At 44.4% G+C, this 18,656-nt stretch overlaps 1 protein-coding gene across 6 annotated transcripts in view; it reads right to left on the bottom strand.

Annotated features, from left to right (window-relative positions):
• Positions 1-35: 35 nt before the first annotated feature.
• mcf2la (mcf.2 cell line derived transforming sequence-like a) overlaps positions 36-18,656 on the bottom strand; it is a 45,486-nt gene continuing 26,865 nt past the window's right edge. For 4 of the 6 annotated variants that reach the window (XM_087177688.1, XM_087177687.1, XM_087177686.1 and 1 more), the window contains 29 exons: positions 17,170-17,260; positions 11,142-11,255; positions 10,739-10,855; positions 10,506-10,655; positions 10,293-10,417; positions 10,043-10,157; positions 9,826-9,945; positions 9,217-9,408; positions 8,937-9,128; positions 8,693-8,846; positions 8,551-8,603; positions 8,340-8,419; positions 8,143-8,209; positions 7,930-8,045; positions 7,783-7,852; positions 7,569-7,661; positions 7,390-7,482; positions 7,179-7,304; positions 6,870-7,091; positions 6,687-6,779; positions 6,499-6,577; positions 6,317-6,389; positions 6,112-6,218; positions 5,811-5,903; positions 5,054-5,128; positions 3,637-3,746; positions 3,437-3,549; positions 3,173-3,276; positions 36-3,052 (listed from right to left, as the gene is read on the bottom strand). In XM_087177688.1, coding sequence (XP_087033814.1) covers positions 2,973-3,052; positions 3,173-3,276; positions 3,437-3,549; positions 3,637-3,746; positions 5,054-5,128; positions 5,811-5,903; positions 6,112-6,218; positions 6,317-6,389; positions 6,499-6,577; positions 6,687-6,779; positions 6,870-7,091; positions 7,179-7,304; positions 7,390-7,482; positions 7,569-7,661; positions 7,783-7,852; positions 7,930-8,045; positions 8,143-8,209; positions 8,340-8,419; positions 8,551-8,603; positions 8,693-8,846; positions 8,937-9,128; positions 9,217-9,408; positions 9,826-9,945; positions 10,043-10,157; positions 10,293-10,417; positions 10,506-10,655; positions 10,739-10,855; positions 11,142-11,255; positions 17,170-17,260 — 3,217 coding nt within the window. In that variant the 3' untranslated portion in view covers positions 36-2,972. The other 2 variants (XM_087177689.1, XM_087177690.1) reach the window with 2 other exon arrangements.

Raw genomic sequence — 18,656 nt, 5'->3', positions numbered from 1 at the left:
TCAATTCCCATTAAAAAAAAAAAAAAGGCAACATCTTATAGAGGAAACCATGTCAGACTTTATTAAAGCTGCTTTTCATTTTACATACAATTCAGAATTACATATTTACAAATATACACAGATATGTCTCATTATAATATCTTTATATCAACACCATACTCAGTAGATATACAATAGGAAAATAAAGACAGTGGTCGCTGCAATGTGCTGCATAAAAAGAAACTAAAAAATATAACCCTTCTCATCTCTCCACCCTCCAAGTAAAAAGTACAAATAATTCAATAAGCTTTATTGTGTGATCATGATCGAACACTGACAAGTTTAGTGCCCGTGTCAGCTTTCATTAGAGGGCAGAAAATAAACTCTCACAATATACAACAGTGCCAGGTAAAAAATACTTGCCTTGCTCAGGGCTTTGATATGAGAGGTTTTATGAACAACATGCCACAAAGAGTGATCATAGACAGAGAGACTCACAAAAAAAAAACAGGATCCTCTTCACAATACACATGCTCTCGAGGAAAACGATGCGAGGTATAGAGAGGACACATCTGTACAAGTGTAACATACATTTGTCAGTTTTACAGAACTCACATGGATCAACACATAATGCCAGCCACAGTTTACTCTCTGGTTTAGCTCACAGTTTGACACCGAAAGATCTGTAAACTTTTCTTTTTCTGGAGAAGAACCTTTCCTTTCACAGGGAGGACATGCAGTTTGTGATTTAAGTAAAAAAAAAAAAAATCTTTAAAGTGGTTCTCAACAAAAAGAGCTTGAGAAAAATAATTAAGACCACTAATCATAGCTGGGACAGAGTTTCAAAACCACAGTGGTGTTAATCATGGCTCTGTTAACCCAGTGGACAAATACAACTCATTCTTAGTAATAGATGGGTGCGGCTGGTCTTAGTGCAACAGCGTGCTGCACTCTGTATCTGTCTGTCAGACATTCAATATCAAGGACGGCAAAAAGGAAGAGATTGTTTTTACAGTGCACCTTACAGTAGAAATCTTGGGATATAAAAACCATGTTCACCTTTAAAAAAAAAAAAAACAAAGGGAAGGAAAAGTCATTCAGTGTTCCTTATGTGTGTGTGTGTGTGTGTGCGTGTGCGTGTGCGTGTGTGTGTGTGTGTGTGTGTGTGTGAAGAGGTGTGTCACAGCAGCTGGTTGTGCTATCAACCTGTATCAACATCCTCCTTTCCATTGTGAAACCAGACCAATCAGAGCCAATCAGGGCTCAGCTAAGTCACCACCCCTGCTCTGCAATTCACACCGATAGTCAGACTTTTTTTTTTTTTTTTTTTTCCTGCACCTTGTGACTCCACTACTACCGTTCCTCAGCTACATTGCGGTGTGAGGTAAACAGATATTGCTGTCGGTGCAAACATGTTGAGCAGGTCTGGGCCCTGGTTAGCCTCTGCTAGCAGAGAAGCGGCTACTGTCACATGCCTCAGCGGGGCCGGGAGCAGAGGAAGAGGAACAAAGCCTGGTTTTGCTGCAGCCCGCAGACAGGTGAGCAGAGTGGCCCTGACACAAAAACACAATACACCGATACTGTATGTGCACAGATCACTCAGATCTGTGTGCATCTGCGTTTGTGGGAGTGTTGGACCACTATTAAAAAAATAAATTAAAAAAAACCCCAGCAGGTGAATGCATAACACTGATCCCACTATTATCACCACATTACAGTGTAAACAATGCTGTAATTCCTTGTGTATAAATCTGTTTCAACTGGTATTTGTGGTTTAACAGCCTTTCTGAGGGTTTGCGACATAAGCATGTTGGATTTGCGCCCAACAACAAGCAACAATGCGCACACACACACACACACACACACATTCACACAGACATTTAGTCGACACAAGCAGGTATGCAGTCGCACCTGCCTGCCCACGCAACTTCTTGGGCTTCCTGAGAGGTAAATCCAGAGCAGTTCAGAGGCGAGTTAGACAATCCCTCTTATCAAAAAAAAAAAAAAAAAAAAAAGAAAGAAAAAAGTTGCTTCAAGCTGCCGCTCGCTTTGTTGAAGTGCAAGACTAGTGACCACCAGGTAGGGCTGTTGGTGACATTCACCTAGCGATGAGTTTGACTGTGTCGCTTAAATTGTAGTTAATACCATAAAGCAAGGGTGAAGGGAAGCTCTTAATTAGGAAATGTGGGATGAATACAGCATTCTGCTTTGATACTACAGGGATTTAACACCCTGAATGCATCTCACCTACAAAGTAAGAGAAAGTTTACAAGACTTCCAGTGACTTGCCCTGAACCTGCTCAGTGATGCTCCAAGATGCACTGAAAGCTTTTTTTCTTCTTCTTCTTCTTTTTCTTTTTCTCCTGTTGCAGCCAGCTGCCAGTTTTCACAGTGTACAATTAAATGTCTGACACTAAAGTCGACGTGTTATGTGAAATGCCAGGGCTGATGGTACCTGCGGATGTTTCACACAAAGAATCTATAGCGAAGCGGTGATGTCGTCGACTTGAAGGAGTTACACGAGTTTGACACCAGCAGCTTTGGAAAGCTGCCGACACCTCGTATTTAGTGCAGATAATTAGATGCGTCTACCTCGATGCTACATAATCACAAGGCCTGACAGGAGTTGATTGATCACATGCCTTTAACATGTCTGTTGAGGAACCATTTTTCCCTGATCTTTTCATTTTATCTGAGTTTTCTGCCACTGGAATGAAGGATTCTAGCAAGATATGGATGTTTTTGAAGGTAAAAAGAAAAGAATTCAAATGAGGGAATAACACTACCGAGTGGAAATAGGCTGTATTTCATTTGCAGATAGGAACAGGTGACTGTAAATACTGGTTTTTGGTCGGATCCGACAAACTGTGAGGTGCGTCTGTGTGATATAAAAAAGGACACTGAGATTCTGTTCTCCTGTCAAGAGTCGGCTTCGGGTTTTTTGTAACTCCACCTGGGAATGGTAGGTGGAGGGATGGGGCGAGGAGGGGGGGTCAGGGTTTGATGTCAGAAAAGCTGGTGTAGGTCTCACTGCAGCTTGAAGAAGTGCTGAGGTTCCCAGAGACGCTGCCATCTGAAGGACACAACGCACAAACAACATGAATTATTCACCCCAGGTGGACGGCAGCGGCCTTTATATCTTCTTTTAATCTGGACAAAAAACGCTTCGTGCAAACATTTCTATCACATCTACCTGAGCTGCTGAGTGACTGGGATGATTTAGACTCTGAGATGAGGCTGAGGAGGTTCGCCGCTGCCACCCAACCCTCCTTACAGCTGCGGAGGTTCCTCACAAACCTGCAGAGAATTACACAAGCAGTGACTTTACTTAATTATTTCCCACATGTATGATTTCAGAAAGATCTAATGAGCCCGTTTGAAAGCAGGAATCAAACCGTGCCCCCCTTTCCTGTTTTATTCACTGTGATTTACTCTCATTAGAAAAGTAGATATTTACCACTGTCCATCCTCTCCTTCTCTGATTAGCTGGACCACGTCTCCACTCTTGACGGACAGTTCCTGAGGTCCCGCCTTCTCGCAGTCTGCTACCACGGTATACTTTCCTGGAGCCTAAAGGAGGTAAAAGGTCAGTGATGATCAATACAGGAAACTTCAATATATCAATATATGGAAAAAATTCTCCAGGTTCAAGCTCACCAGCTTCTTTCCTACGTCATCCTCAGGGTCAGAGTTCATGGGGTCCTCGCCGCTGGAGTAGCCGTCATTCTCCTCTGAGGCGTCCGCGGAGAGAGACGCCTTGCTCCAGCCTGCAGGTGGGTGGTAGTGACAGTGGTAAATTACCAAAAGCTATTCTATCATAGTGTGACATATCCAATCCATTTGCACACACACTCCAAAACACACACACGCCAGCCCAAACTCAATCCCGGCGAGGATCAACGGAGATAGACAGACCCAAGTAAAACATCAACCAGACCAACAAAACAAAAATCACCGATTCCTGATCAGAGGAAACGGATTTGATTCATTTCAAAGGTGCTCCGACTGAAGTTATTTAAAGGGTGCACTGTGTATGTTTCCTAAAGCTCATTATTTTTCATGCCACACAGCAATGAAAACCCAATAGGAGAAGAAGAAGAGAGAGTGATTGATTTGAGGTAGAGTAAGCATCTTGCAAAAACACTCATTTAGCCTCGAGCTGAGACTTAAAATCTTACATTTCCAAGTGAAAACAGTAGAAAAGCATTTCAGTCTATCGTCAGTTTGAAATTAAATTTCTCACTCCAGGAGGAGGGAAGACTATAAGCCTCAACTCGAGGCTAAATGACTTAGAAAGTGGATATTTTTCTACACTTTACCTCTCGTGAAATAAAATCAATCGTGACCACCACAAACCACAGCAAGCACCCACAGTGGCTGATGCTCAGAGCGGCTCTGTACCTCGCCGCTTGCTCTGTAACAGACTAGAGGCGCTCATCCATTTGACTCTGCTCAGACTGACATGGGGAGCAGGCTCTAGACGGGGAAGGGGGAAGAAACAGCCGGCAAATTAACGAGACAGCCAGCCAGTGGTCGGGAGAAAAGCTCATTTTGTCGAGGGGGGAGAAAAGCTACAGGTGATATCAGACTCTAGATCTGTTAGGATTCTTCACTGCGACAGGGGGAGAAGGTTAGTACAGCACAGAGATGGTGGGTTAGTACATCAGTCATTCTTACACAGACATTCATTAAGTATTCCCCAATGAAAATGAACACAGAATCGCCACAAATTAAAAATACAAGACTAGTGCAGAGATGATGAGGATGAGGATGACCTGTGGATGGAGGTAGAAAATGTTGGAGATTTTTTCATTGGTATAAATGTGTGTAAATTGGATGCAGGTGGTCTGTCTGAGCATTCCTCTCTCCACACATGTACAACACTGCCAGGGTGAATTTAAGATGACAGGATACGATCACACATCCAGTTTCACCCTCCTAGGTGGGACACAGGTGAAATCTACACAATAAAAAAACAAACAAGACCGGAGCACAGGGCTAGTGATGAGGGATGGGGAGATGAGTAATGGCCCCTCTAGAATTAGACGTCCCCTATACTGGAACACAGATATACCTTTGAACCCAAACGGCGTGGGGTCACTCTTGACCGTGTGGCGTTTGGAGCCGTGTTCGGGGCTCAGGGCCGAGCCTGGCCACACGGGCGAGGGAGGGGAAAAAAGAAAGTGAAGAAGAGGAAGAGAAAAGTGAGGAAGAGAACGGGCTCAGGGAAGCAAGAGTTTCACAGTATAATTAAACATCTAAGCCAGTGGTGCAGGTAGATTCATAATGTAAGGTAATGTTGACCTCCAGTCAGCGACCATCATTTAAAAAAAAAAAAATATATATAACTGAACTATATCCTATAAATATAACTGAACTGGAGTGCCAGACTTTTGCCACCAGGAGGCAGCGTTTCTCCAACATAAGAACTTCACAGTAAAAGCTGATCTGATTTCCAGGCTCAGTAGGAACCTGCTAGTAACTGTACTGGTTGTCAAGAAAACACTTGATCCAAATTGATTAAAGAATATATTTGAATTTGATGCAGATATACATAAATATGGTGCTTTTAAGTATTTATTTAAATACAGCACTCTTAAGTCATTTCTAACCAAAATGATCAAATTCACAATTTTTGAATATTAGTACCAAATTGTTGTTAATGGTTCTGTGCTATGGTCAAGCCCCAGTTAACTTTTCATTCATAAAAAGAAGAATATGTTTTTTATATCTCTTTAAAAGTTGCACTGTCTCACTTTAACAATATAATATATATATATATATATAATCAAGTCAACTGTTTCAAAGACCTCCAGTGTCGCTCATGTTACCTTTTGGACTCTTGAGATTGCTGAAGCCCTGCAAAGTAAAACGCTTTTTAGCCACTGAGGATCTGTCAGTGGTCGGACTGGTCACCGGTTCATCTGGAAGCAATGGTTTGAAATGGAGGAGCACGGGAGGAGGAGAAAGGATAGATGCAGCCCAGAATAGGAAAAAAAAAAAAAGAGGTAGAGAGTCGGGAAGATGAAGGTGATGAAGAAGAGAGGAGTCAGATTAGAGAGAGTTTACAGTGAAGCTTTCAGGAGGAGCATAGGTGCAGTGTGAGGATGCAGCGTCAATTCAAACGCTCACCTTTGTGTTTCGGCGAGGAAGAGGAGTTGGCGTCGGGGGTCGGGCCTGGCTCAGCCTTCCTCTCATCCTGCTTCTTCTGGCTCTTCTGACCGCTGCTACGGAAGGGACTGGAAAAGACGAGGAGAAGAAAAAATCACATCACAATAGATAAAAAGGCGCAGGCGTGTTTTTGTGGCTTACGCGTAGACGCTGCGGTGACACCAACCTGAGTGAGATGGAGCTGTTGTTGCTGGTGGGACTCAGGGAAACAGAGTCCAAGTTCTTCTGCTGACTGGCATCTGAAACAGGCAACAGTTTACTGCAGTAAAAGACAGAAGAAGAAGACAGGCGTGTGTGTGTGTGTGTGTGTGTGTGTGTGTGTGTGTGTGTGTGTGTTTGTGTGTGTACCTCTGCAGGCTTTGAGCTGTTGTGTCAGGACTTTACGGATCTCATTCACCCACGCTGTTTTAATCTCTGGTGTTGGAGCCTGATTAAGACAAATAATGACAATAATTAAGAACAAACAGAGACGGGGTTTTTCTTTAATGATCATTTTACTGTTGGAAATCCATATTACTCAGGGTCAGTGACCTCACCTGGACTATAAACACTTCTTCTCTGGAGTTGCACCAAATCTCAAACTTCTTGTTGTCTCCTTTAGCATTCTCTGTTATTCCCACCGCGCTCATCTGAGAGAAGGAAGCGAAAGGAGAGGATGTTACTTTTCCCCGCAGCTGCAGCAACGTTAAACCCTTCACATGTGAACGACGCGAGCTTACACTGAGCGAGTGTTTGAAGCTGTACGACGGCGCTTTCTCGTAGCCCTCGCCGTTCTCCTCCCTCCTCTTACAGAAGAGCAGGGCCTTCTCGTGCAGGAACAGGTGCCTCTGCATGGGCTTGAACCGGGCCAGGTCCTTGACCTTGGCGTGACCTTTTTTATGCTCCGTCCACACGCTGAAGGAGCCTTGCATCAGCAGGCGGCCCAGCTCTGACAGGTTACCCTGAATTAAGGAAGAAGGCAGACGGGGGTTAACGGTTTGGGAAGCAATTGATCCAAACGGGTGTGGTTTGTTTCTAATTTCTCTGACCTCGTATCCTGTGATGGCGATGAGGTGCATGGAGTCATTAACGGCTTTAAGGATCCCCAGAATAGAGGAGAGAGCTTCCTGTAGGTCATCGCAGCCGTCACAGCCTTTACTGTACTTCAACAACTCCTGCAAACACAAAGTGGAAGATATCGTGAGTCTTCTCAGTCTTACGTAAAACTCACATACTAGTAGTTGCGTGAACAGAGCGCACCTTAAGCAGTAGCTGGTACTTGGTGATTCTCTGGACAGGTTTAAGGAGGTAGGAGTCCAAACCAAGTTTATGTTCCAGCTTCTTCTGGCACTCCTGAGGCGCAAAACACAAACCAGTGAACACACCTTGAGATGATTGTTCTAGAGAGCCACAAATAAGGTGGAAGGTGAGAGGCCGACCTGGAAGAAGGCACAGTCGGAGCACTGTCTCCACAAGCTCTCAGAGCGAGGTTTATTCTGGCAGTAAGCCTCGTAGATCTGCAGGTCCTTCATCTACACAACAGGTTTGTGAAGCAATTACTGCTTGGTTTCAGGATTATCAAAATAGAATAATGTCTGTCACTGATTTAATTGGTTCTTTATGCATAATAATTGTGGAAAGTAAAGTGCGTACCCGTTCTAAAAAACAGCGGCCCACCAGTTCTGGGCAGTCAGTGTACGCTTCCAGCTCCTTTAGAAATGTCCTGGAGACAAACCGCAAATGCTCAGACCGTGAAATCAAAGTACAAAATACAAATAACCCCAATTGAAAGAAGCAAACCTCTTATGAAACTGGTGGATTTCCGACATGTTTCCAAACAGGACGTCTTTCTTGCTGAGCAGGGTGCTGGGGATGAGGTGGGCCATGGCGGGGTTGTCCATCTCTGCTGCATAGCCCTGGAGTTCAACATCACATACAACTTTCAGTTAACGCGTCTTTTCGAGGGAAAAACGCACCGACGCGCCCGTCTTTTAAGTCGGTGAGCACACTCACCTCCAGCACACACAGCAGCTCCTCCACATACGCTCTCTCCGTCTCCAGCAGTTCGTTCATCACGTGACTGGAACGCGAACACAAACCAAATCCAGACTAAGCTCCCAGTTTATCACGATGAGCATGAATGACAGTGTACTGCGACCTGAACTCTCTATCTCAACCGTGAGGCAACAAAAATCTGTTTTCTCTCTTACCGCCGAAGCACTGCCAGGTTTTCTTCTTCTTCTGAGAGAGAAGCGTGTCTGGTGCTGCCGTTGTGTATGGGAGACTCCACCTGGAGACACACACATTGCATATTACAACCAGATAACTTTGATAAAACATGTCTTTTTAAGATATAATCAAACGTTATGAGCAACTGATTCAGAAAAACTAAAAGAGACTGAATAAATTCTTGAATTTTACCTTCTTGCAGATGGCGTTATCTGCAGAGTATCTCCTCTCTTTCCTCTGTTGATCTGAAGGACAAAGAGAAAACAGTTTTTTTTTTTATACCCTTATATCACTAACCATGTAATCTGACATGTATCACTTCATCCGGGCTTACTGGGAGAGGATTGTGGAGACTTCACTTCGGGTCTTGGTGCTACTGGTTGGACTGGTCTGGTCTGCTTGGCGGCAAGTTTCTTCAAGCTGACGCGTCTCTTCTCGAACATCTCCTGGACTGAGCTTTGCTTCTGGAAAACTCTCTCCACCTGGTCCTGATGGAGACCAAACCACACGTTGTAGCAACTTAAACTCAAGTGAGAGACATCACATACAAATGCCTGTTAGTGCCACTTCCTACTGACCCTGAGCTGAGTAGTGAGCACCGCCTCGTACTGGCAGCAGATGGCGCTGCGGTCAGTGAGTGTGTGGAGCGGTGCTGTGTCCAGGTACCGCTCCAGTTCCTGCAGAGCCGCTTCAGCTCCATCCTGAGACTGACAGCGGTCCACAGGCTGGCTGGCCAACAGGAAGATGCCGTCCTCACACCACCGCGATGCCTGGGGGGGGAGTTTTTATAGAAGTGATGAACAGAAACTGAAAATGCATGGGAGCATGGTGCTGAAAGGAAAAGCTCATCATTCCTACCTTCTCCAGAGCGTGGTGGAGCTCCATCGCCCTGAGCAGGAGGTTCTTCTTGCTCCTCAGTGTGGAGCTGATCTCCTCGCACACTCCCCTCAGCTCGCTGCACTTCGGCCTGATGGAGTCCTCGGCATAGTGCGAGTTTTCTATCAGCCTGTCGCCTTCACAGGCCAGGGACAAGGCACGGTCCAGTACGTCCTGTTGAAACACATTGGAGATGTCTGTAGAATACTGGCTCGGCAGCAGACGGCAGGGGAAGCATCATCAATCAATCAATCAATCAATCAATCAATCAATCAATTGTCGATCCCTCTCTTCCTCTACCTCTACCATATGCAGTGTTCATTAGTTAATGCAGAATGGAGTGAGACACCTACATTATGCAAATCAGTCAATCTACAGTCAGTCTTTCTGTCTGACTCTCTTACATCAGTGTCCATTCATATGTCAGTGAGTGGGGGACGGAGCGGGACATAACATTGATTATGTCATTAGCCATATGGCTTCAAGGATGCAGCAAAGGTGAAAGTGTTGAGCGTGTGTTTTCTGTGCCACGTGAGCTGCAGGATGAATCAGGGCTGCGTGTGTATGTGTGTGTGTATGTGTGTGTCTTACACAGGCTCTGTCCTCATGGCTGCTGAGCTCTCGGAGGACGTGCTCAGCATGGGCGGGGCTTATGCTGACCTCGGAGAAACCCAACAGCCTCTCTGACGTCACATCAAGCAGGGCGCGCACCTAAAAAATAAAAACATAAAAAAACGCACACACCAGGTTAACCTCGTGTTGCTCAGCTGTCCAAAAAATACATTTCCCATGATTCGGCTCGACTCACTTCACGGAAGTGCTGTTCAAAATGGCGCAGCTGCAAACACTGTTCCAGCTTAGTGCAGTGACGCTCCCAGAAGTCGTCGAACGCCGTCTCCGTTTCGTCCAGCTGACCCAGGAGTCTGAGAGGGAGGGGGACAAAGAAAGGGAAGAAAAGAGAGGAGGAGAGGAGGAGGAGTCAGAGGAGAGGAGATTCAATCATGCGTTCAGGAACAACTTCTTTATCGATTTGTGTATCCATGCATCCCGTCCTCTACCTCTGTACAGTAGCTAAGTTGTCCAGTTCATCGTGGGTCATGTTGTATTCGGGGTCTGTCTGTAGAGGCTCTTTGATACAGTCCAACAGGCGTCCTCCTTGAGACAGCGCCACCTGCAGGTCCTCCTGGAAGTTGGACAAATAATTTTTGTGAGCGAATGAAGTTTAACACACACGGACATGTGTCTGGGTCGACATGCGCGGCATCTCTCACCTTCATTTTATCCTTCTTCAGTGTGTGTGTGTGCAGCAGGTTGGTGGTGGCCTCAGCGTCATTGGGTAACTCCGTCTCTGCGAGCTCAGTGCCGAACGCCTGCAGAGTCTGAGCCGTGGTCTTCACCATGAGGGCGAAGGCCTCGATTGCCTGTGGAGGGATTTATCTCTTAGGTATGGCATACGTGCGCATATGGAAGGGGTGTGTTTCTGTGTGCGTCTGTGTGGACATACAGTGCGGTGCGAGATCCAGCTGTCATGGCAGTATTCCTGTGTGCCTCCCAGCTCTGTGGTCAGTTGTCCTGGGTCGATATAAGCATGGAGCTCAGTCACCGAACTCAGCATCACCACCTGATAGAGCCACACACATTAGTTATATTAACACATTATATTAAGTAACATAAAATACAGAGAGGAAAGTGAGTTTCAATAATAAAAGAATAAAAATCAATCACTTTTGTACTGAGGTAAAAATGTGTTTATCGTTTGTTGTCAGTCTGGTCTATTCATAGCTCTACAGTGAATTACAATGATGTAAATAATTAATTAAGTGAGTCACAGAAATACATGCATTATGTAGAGCGAGACTAAGCACAGACACATGCAAACACGTGCAGCGTACAAGTTGTACTGGCACCTTCATTTTGAACTCATCCCTGTTGTACTTGAACAGGAAGTCTGACAGAGTCCGCTGGAACAAAGTAGTGGGACGCAACACCAGAACCAAGTGCAAGTTCCCTGGAAATGAGCCCTGGGAGAGGAAAGGAGCAATCTGTTATCACGTGCAGGAAATAACAGAGGATCACTGATCTGTGCCGATTCATATAAACACCAAACACAACCAGAAGCAAAGCCACATGCAGGACTATAACCTCTGTATTCCTTTGGATTCTGAGTCAAAATATATTTCCACTCTTCACCCTTATTGCATCAACACGCTCCTGTCTGATAGAGTCGTCACAATCGCCCAGGTTCAAGTTCAGCTCAGTATCTTTGTTTATCAAGGCATTTTCTTTACATCTCCTGATGGAAAACTACAGTTTACAGACCAACAGAGAGGTCAGAGGTCAGACAAAGACAGGTCGTATGTTCAGACCAGGGTTAGATAATTATTAATATCTCAATGTGACAAACTGGGTTGTGGAAATTCATATGTTCATTATGCTAATGTCACTATTTGCTGCTTTACAGGGGCCGTGCAGCTCCTGAGTGTGAAGCTGGTCCTGATGGTGTAACCACCGTCCCTCTGCTCAAATCCTGAACCCAACCGTGAAGAGGATTTTTCTAGGATTTCACATCCACTAAATCTCCTACATTTCATCCCAGATGTTCCCTGGTTGTGCCTTCCATCTTCAAGAAGCTGAGACTGCGAGGTGATTTTATTAGTCCTTTTGGAGTAGCCATAGTTTTTGTTTCTCCACCTCCACACTAACAGGTTAAAAGCGTGCAATTGCTTTTACACAGACAAACAGCCCAGGAGGCCACTCAGCCGAAAGCATGTATTGGTCACGGCTGTCCTCTAAAGCCCTGGGTGGATTGCTCCACCCTGTTAGGCAACATAAATCGATGTAGGGTGACATGCGCACACACAAGTGGCCGGAGGCGAGCTCCGAGATGTGTGACAAGCTCATGAAATCTTCAGCGGTGCCATAAATAAAGTCTGAGTGGAGACATGAGAGAAAAGAGTGAAAGCATTCAAGACGTTTGAAGCTGAACGATAATCAGGATGGAGAGATTTTTTTTATCCTCTTTCCTTAGTGGTTGTTGCTTTTTTTTCCTGGATCTTCTGATGAAATCTGAGTCGTAGCAGTGTCTACTGAGCTATGCTAGCTAATGCTGCTCAAGCAAACAACCAATTTTATTGTAATGCAATTACAATGAAGCCTGATCAGCTCTTAAATCGTTATCTGAATGCACTGTATAAAAGGTTTATTACTTTTAGGGATGTTTTAATACATTAATGCACCGATTCCATTGTATATGTGAAGGAACAACACAGAGACTGGTGTCCACAATCGCTACAAAATGGTGTCACCCACTGACTTCATCCGTCATCCCAAAGCTGGTATTCATCACAATCACAGAGAACATCCCATAAAAAACACACACACACACACACACACTGTGCTATGATAAAATAATGTACACGGCTCTAATTTAGTCTACAAGGAGACCTGCACTCACACACACACATGCGCATACATCATAGTCATGAAATGCCTGCATGAAGTTGCCATGGAAACCATTCTCCTTGGATAACACATGGGGAGAGACGGAGAGAGAGAGAGAGAGAGAGAAGGCAAGGGAGTGATGGTACACAGAGAGATGTGCGTGTGTGTGTGTGTGTGTGTGTGTGTGTGTGTGTCTATGTGTGCGTGTGCGACAAATTAAGAGAGAGAGAATAAGAGCGGCAGAGAGTAGCTGATGTCTGTCTGTGTTGGAGGAGTATGCTAAAAAGTGTTGATAGTACTGCAGCTCCGCTTTGCTCTTCCAGTCATTTATTTTTGGCGCATGCACACACACACACACACACACACACACACACACACACACACACACACGCACACTCATGTTCGCACTCTGCCTGCTGTGATGTTGATGAAAAACAGCCAGGTTGGAGAAATTGCTACGTTCATTGTGCATGGTTCCCTCCCAAACGAACCGTTGCCGGTGTATTTTAAATAACGCTACACGCTCTCTTACGCCATCATACTTCCTGCTCTAATTATAACAAATTACATCTGTAGATATTTAACTGTAGGGAAGAATAAAGATGCAATAAAACATGAGAATCATTGTAATTCAGCCAACAAGTGCAAGTTCATGTTAATTACAAGATTAAATAGATTATAAATTTTTTTTCAATTTGCGCTGGTTCCTCCACCATACAAACTATACATGTGTAATTCGAACCTATTAAATTCAATAAACCCTGAGAGGTCTTGATTTAATTTCTAGCTCTGCATTAACATGACAATACACATGCTGCTCAGTGCATCCCCATGACAGATGCTAGTGCACGCACACACACATCCCAGGGAACACACTTATACATTAAAGTGATGCACACTCATACACACTTCTCACAGATTAAAAAAAAACATGCATTAATAAATGATAAGGATTAGAATATCATTTTCTGTTGCTCAGGCTGATTTATATTCCAGCACTCCAGTCATGTCCTCTAATGACATCCGCATTGTCCTCTTGGGAACTGGATAGCCACCATATTGAATCACCTCCCTCCACAAGCCCCAAAACCGCCTTCTTTATCTGTATCACTGCTTTTGCAAAGTGTCCCAGTTATGACAAAGATGATTGGCTTTGCATCTTGACAGAAGCTGGTGTGCTATAACCGCTTCTTAGCTGGTATCTCACTGTTAACAAAAAACAACAACAAATTCAAGCCTCTTGATTGCACCAGGTGATAGAGCCGTCTGCGTCTTCACCCTGCAGCGATGTTCCCGTAGCATGCTTCAATGCCTGCATATTTATTACCCTAAATCACAAAGATGGGCTGCAACAGAGATGAAGGTGTCCCGTCATCATTTGACTGCAATGGATGTGGATTCGCCTGGTTTACTCTAATTAAAGTCTGGTTGTTTGGGTGATGGATCTACATTTTGGAGCAAACAGGAGGAAACTGTTGCTTTAATTCTTCAATAGCAATTCAAGTGTGAAAACATTGTAAACATATTATTATTGATTAAAGGGCTTAATGTCATTCATTTTACCAGTGCAATGAAATCACTAGTATTTAAGGCTCTTCCTGGAATGTCTTTAGTATGTGAGAAGCAATTGTTTCTTATTTCATGGTGACCATCAACTAAAGGTCAAAGTTCATCCTTGTTTTTTTTATTTACAGCCACAGTACAACACTGTACATGAGCAACAAACATGGCCGTGTGAAAGCATCTGTTGTACACAGGCTTTACATGACAATAGTGTCCTTTTTTTTTTCTTTCTTTCTTTCTTTCAGGCGAGGAACCGGCACATGGCAGCGGGCGACCTTGGACAGCCTCGAACGTCTCACGGGAGAACGGATGACCTTCATTCTCCAGTAAGACCGCGTGCCATTGGCTGGTGGACAAAGCGGGCGTGTGCAAGGACAGTGACAGTGCCACGGGGGGAATTGAAGTGAGGGGACTGAGGAGGAGCGGAGACACTCCTCCTCTCACCACCTGCTCCTCATGCCTCCAGGTTAAGTTATAATCCACACACGCTGCCTTTATGCATTCTCTCTATACATGAAACATGAAAAGGATTTAAAGCTCTAACACCCGGTGTGTCTTTCTGAATTTCATGTAAATATAAGGAGCTTGTTGCAGACTAAAATAAGGAGCTGTCTTTGCTTGAAGTCTGGATTTAAGAGGCTTTCCTCACCTGAATCAGCTGATTTAGATCAAGAGACATTACTCCACCTTGTAATCTTTTTTTTTTTGTTGTTGTCTGTCTACAATATTTATGCCTCTAACTGGCCAGCAGGTCAGTGGTTTTTACAGCATTAAGCCCCACAACTATTATCTGCTTTGTTTCCACTGAGATGTAATTTTCCAACAACAGACTGGAATTTAATGAGAGTGGAAACACAGACAGACATTTAAACAAAAAGAGCTGATAGTTAAAAAAAGAAACGCACATTAAAAGTGTTTCCATGTGGTTTCCAGTGTTACTTTTCAGAGTGCGGTGTTGGGAAGGGAAGCAGAGGACGACTGCGGGGGGGCAGAGGGAGACAGCGCAGACACAAAAGCAGAACAGAGGATGGAAGAAGAAGAGGAGGAGAGGGAGAAAGAGAGCGATGTGGTCAGCAGAAGAGGTAAAGGGAGGAGGGGAGATCACTGATAAACTACCACTTTAACTACCTCTCTGAATCATGGGGTTTCTGCTGGGTATGATAGGACGTGAGACTCAATTCATCTCAGCTTTATCACTATTTTTTATTTTTTTTATTTATCTTTCCTCTGTTTTATTGTGGTCAGTGAGAGCACAGACAAAAAAACAATCAGCGAAGCATTTCATATTTTCAATCAACTACTTGAACAACTGCATACTGAAATTAAACTGAGGGCACGTGTGGCATCTGTAAGTGTCAGTAAAACGCTTTAACGCTTCATTGAGGGAAAACGTTGAACGTCGGGGGCGGATTTTGCTACCTTTGGACAAAGCCATGCTAGCCGTTTCCCCCCGTTTCCCCCTCGCTATGCTAAGCTATGTGAGCGCGGTGTCAATCCTCTCATCTTCCTCTCAGAAAGAAAGTGACTGGTGTGATTTTCTCACTCAGTTTCCACTCAGAACACTGTTGTGTTTGCCTGTTTCCGTGTATCTCAGCTTGTTTTTGCTCACACTTTCGCATTAGACCAGACAGCAATTAAAGCAGAAAGGCCCCCCTACTCCCTTGGCTCCCTGCTATCAGTAAATCCCACAGTCCATCAACGTCCCCCTTCAAGGACATGGACTGGACCGGTGGACTGGAAAAAGATAAGGGACCCTGCATGGTCCATTATGGCTGGTGGGGCAGTGTCTTGAGTGTGCAGATGTTTGTGTTCGTGCAGGTTAAATTATTGCCACAGTGGGGATAGTTTTTATGAAACACCATAGAAAAACCATTAGGCGTCATTGTAATCAGTGTCCAATTACCATATATTAGCATATATCTGCATACATTAAAGATGCTAAATGGTGTAGTACACGATGAGCATCTTAACAACAGCTGTGGTGAGGCTTCGTCCACATGTTGGCAGAGCTGGTTAATGGTGGTTCACAGACGGAGTAGAAGGGAAGACGATGCAAAAAGGAGAGAAAGCCAAATATCTAATGAATGAAGTAATGGAAAAGCAAAGTAAAAACAGGATACAGTGTCATGTTAGGGAGATAAATAATAATCAAAACTTTTGTCAAACACTTAACCTTCACTATTTCATGTTCTGTCAATATAAATATCAAGCAGGGAATATTTCTGAACCTTTTTTTTAACATCTCTTCCTGTCTCTCTTGTACTCCCTCCTCGATTCATCATCTTAGAGAGGAGGGAAAGTTTTACAGTCCAAGAAGTAGGCTACTAGGCTAATGATACAAGACTGATAAAAAAAAAAAAACACAATTACAGAATGAGACTAATGGCTCACACAGCTTGGACTCTATTTCTGCTCCAAAAGGACTGTGTCTCATTGCGCGCACACATACAGTACACACACTATTTTCACACGTTGTGAGACTCCCACCACCCACTCCAGCATAATGCGCTATTTTTAACTCCCATCATGCCTTGTTCCAACACCCAGAAAGAAAAAATACAGTTGCCAAATTGGCAGTACGTGTCCTATCTGTACACAGCTGAGGACTACAGAAATAAACTACAACACACACGGTTTGTACAAGCTAGCAACCCACCACAGAAGACCAAAACATCCATTACTCTTAAGTGGTGACAAACCAAATTATACACACACACAGCTGACGCCAGCAACTACACCCACAGGTCCGACTTTAAACAAGCATTATCACATGTAGAGTAATGCACACACACCAAAACAGCTGATTTGTAGGCATCAGCAAATGATGCATACAAACAAACTGATCCCGGACAGTTTCTCTCCCACACAGACACACACACACACACACACACACACACAAACACACACACACACAAACACACTGGATCTTACTGCGATGCGGAGCAGGGTAGCCCTGACGGCAGCCCATCGGTCCAGTCGTCTGTCGATGACCAGGATGAAACCCACTCCTGATGCTGCAACACTGCAGGAGAGAGGCACACACTGTTATCACCAGGGAAACCACTATTCTCTATGTGTGTGTGTATGTGTGTGTGTGTGTGTGTTTTCCAATCGGGTTTAAATCAAGGTCTACATTTTGTTAAGGTGTACGCAACAGGTTAAACTAGTGAACATGGCATTATTGGACCTTTTATGGAGCAAGATGAAGACTGAGGAATAAATTCATCTTCAATCAGTTTTACTCATCAGAAATTATTTTCAAAAGTCTCAATTTTCAGCACTGCATTTCCCAGAGATCATTTTGTCTTGCAGTGTTGCAAGTGTCTTTTCCTGGAGAAGAGCTACCACTTATATGTGTATGTATTTAAAAAAAAACTCTTCTTGACATGAAAAAATTATATTTACCAATAAAAAACTGATGCTAGGAACGGTTAAAACATTGTGCCGACCGCCTGTGTGTCTGTAGTCATCATTTGTCATCAGTGATGATTATGAGAGACCCTTGTGATTACCATGGCAACCTTGGCTCTGCATTAGTGTGTGTGTGTGTGTTGTGTGTGCATGTGAAAACCTTGCCATTCATTCCACAGGCAGTGCCATATGTAGGATCCTCATTAAGCTAATGTGTGTGTGTGTGTGTGTGTGTGTGTGTGTGTGTGTGTGTGTGTGTGTGTGTGTGTGTGTGTGTGTAAGTGAATGCAGCAATGCCTGCAAAGGTCCTGCAGGACAAATTGACATGCATCCTGACACCTAAACACACGAGCAAAAAGGATCAAAGCACAACATACACACACACACACACACATGCACACACACACTGTGTGGCCAACATATGAATACTGCTGAGTTGGTCCATCTGGGTGCCATTATTAGCCAATTTTCATCAGCACACACATACATATTAAGAAAATGAACACGCTACACTACCCTGTGAACGCTGCGACAGCAAATCCTCAATCCATCTCTAGTGGGTAAAATATTCAAAGCACATGAATGAAGCCAGTTGAATTGGGAAAATCTGTTAATCCAGGTCAGAGAAAGGACAAAAATCCTGAATATTCCATTGTTATCATCCAAAGATAATCCAATCGTCCCTCGTTTTTCCTCTTCCCGTTGTTGTCAGTGTTCAGTTCCTGCAGCCACAGTCATCTGTTTGCAGCTCGCAGACGGAGAGAGGTGACCGTTCACATCCTTAAAGAGCATCTCCCTCCTCCTCCTCCTCCTCCTTCTCCTCCTTCTCCCTCTGCTGCTCCACCACCCGCCTCCCACCCTCGGCCAATTAAAGCTAAGCTCCGCATCTTGCTGTTCCCCTGCAGCCAATCGGAAGCTCAGAGTGCAGCCGATTGGCAGTTGGGTGCAAATGGCTGGTGGGGAGAGAGGGGAGGGGACTCAGAGGTGGAGGGGGGGTGGTGGAGGGG

Source organism: Seriola lalandi, unplaced genomic scaffold, assembly GCF_002814215.2.
Source record: "Seriola lalandi dorsalis isolate HSWRI2012SDOR001 ecotype SW California unplaced genomic scaffold, Sedor1 jcf7180002054630, whole genome shotgun sequence".
NCBI lineage: Eukaryota > Metazoa > Chordata > Actinopteri > Carangiformes > Carangidae > Seriola > Seriola lalandi.
Note: the sequence above shows the minus strand (reverse complement) of the source record. Positions and strands in the feature narration are given on the sequence as shown.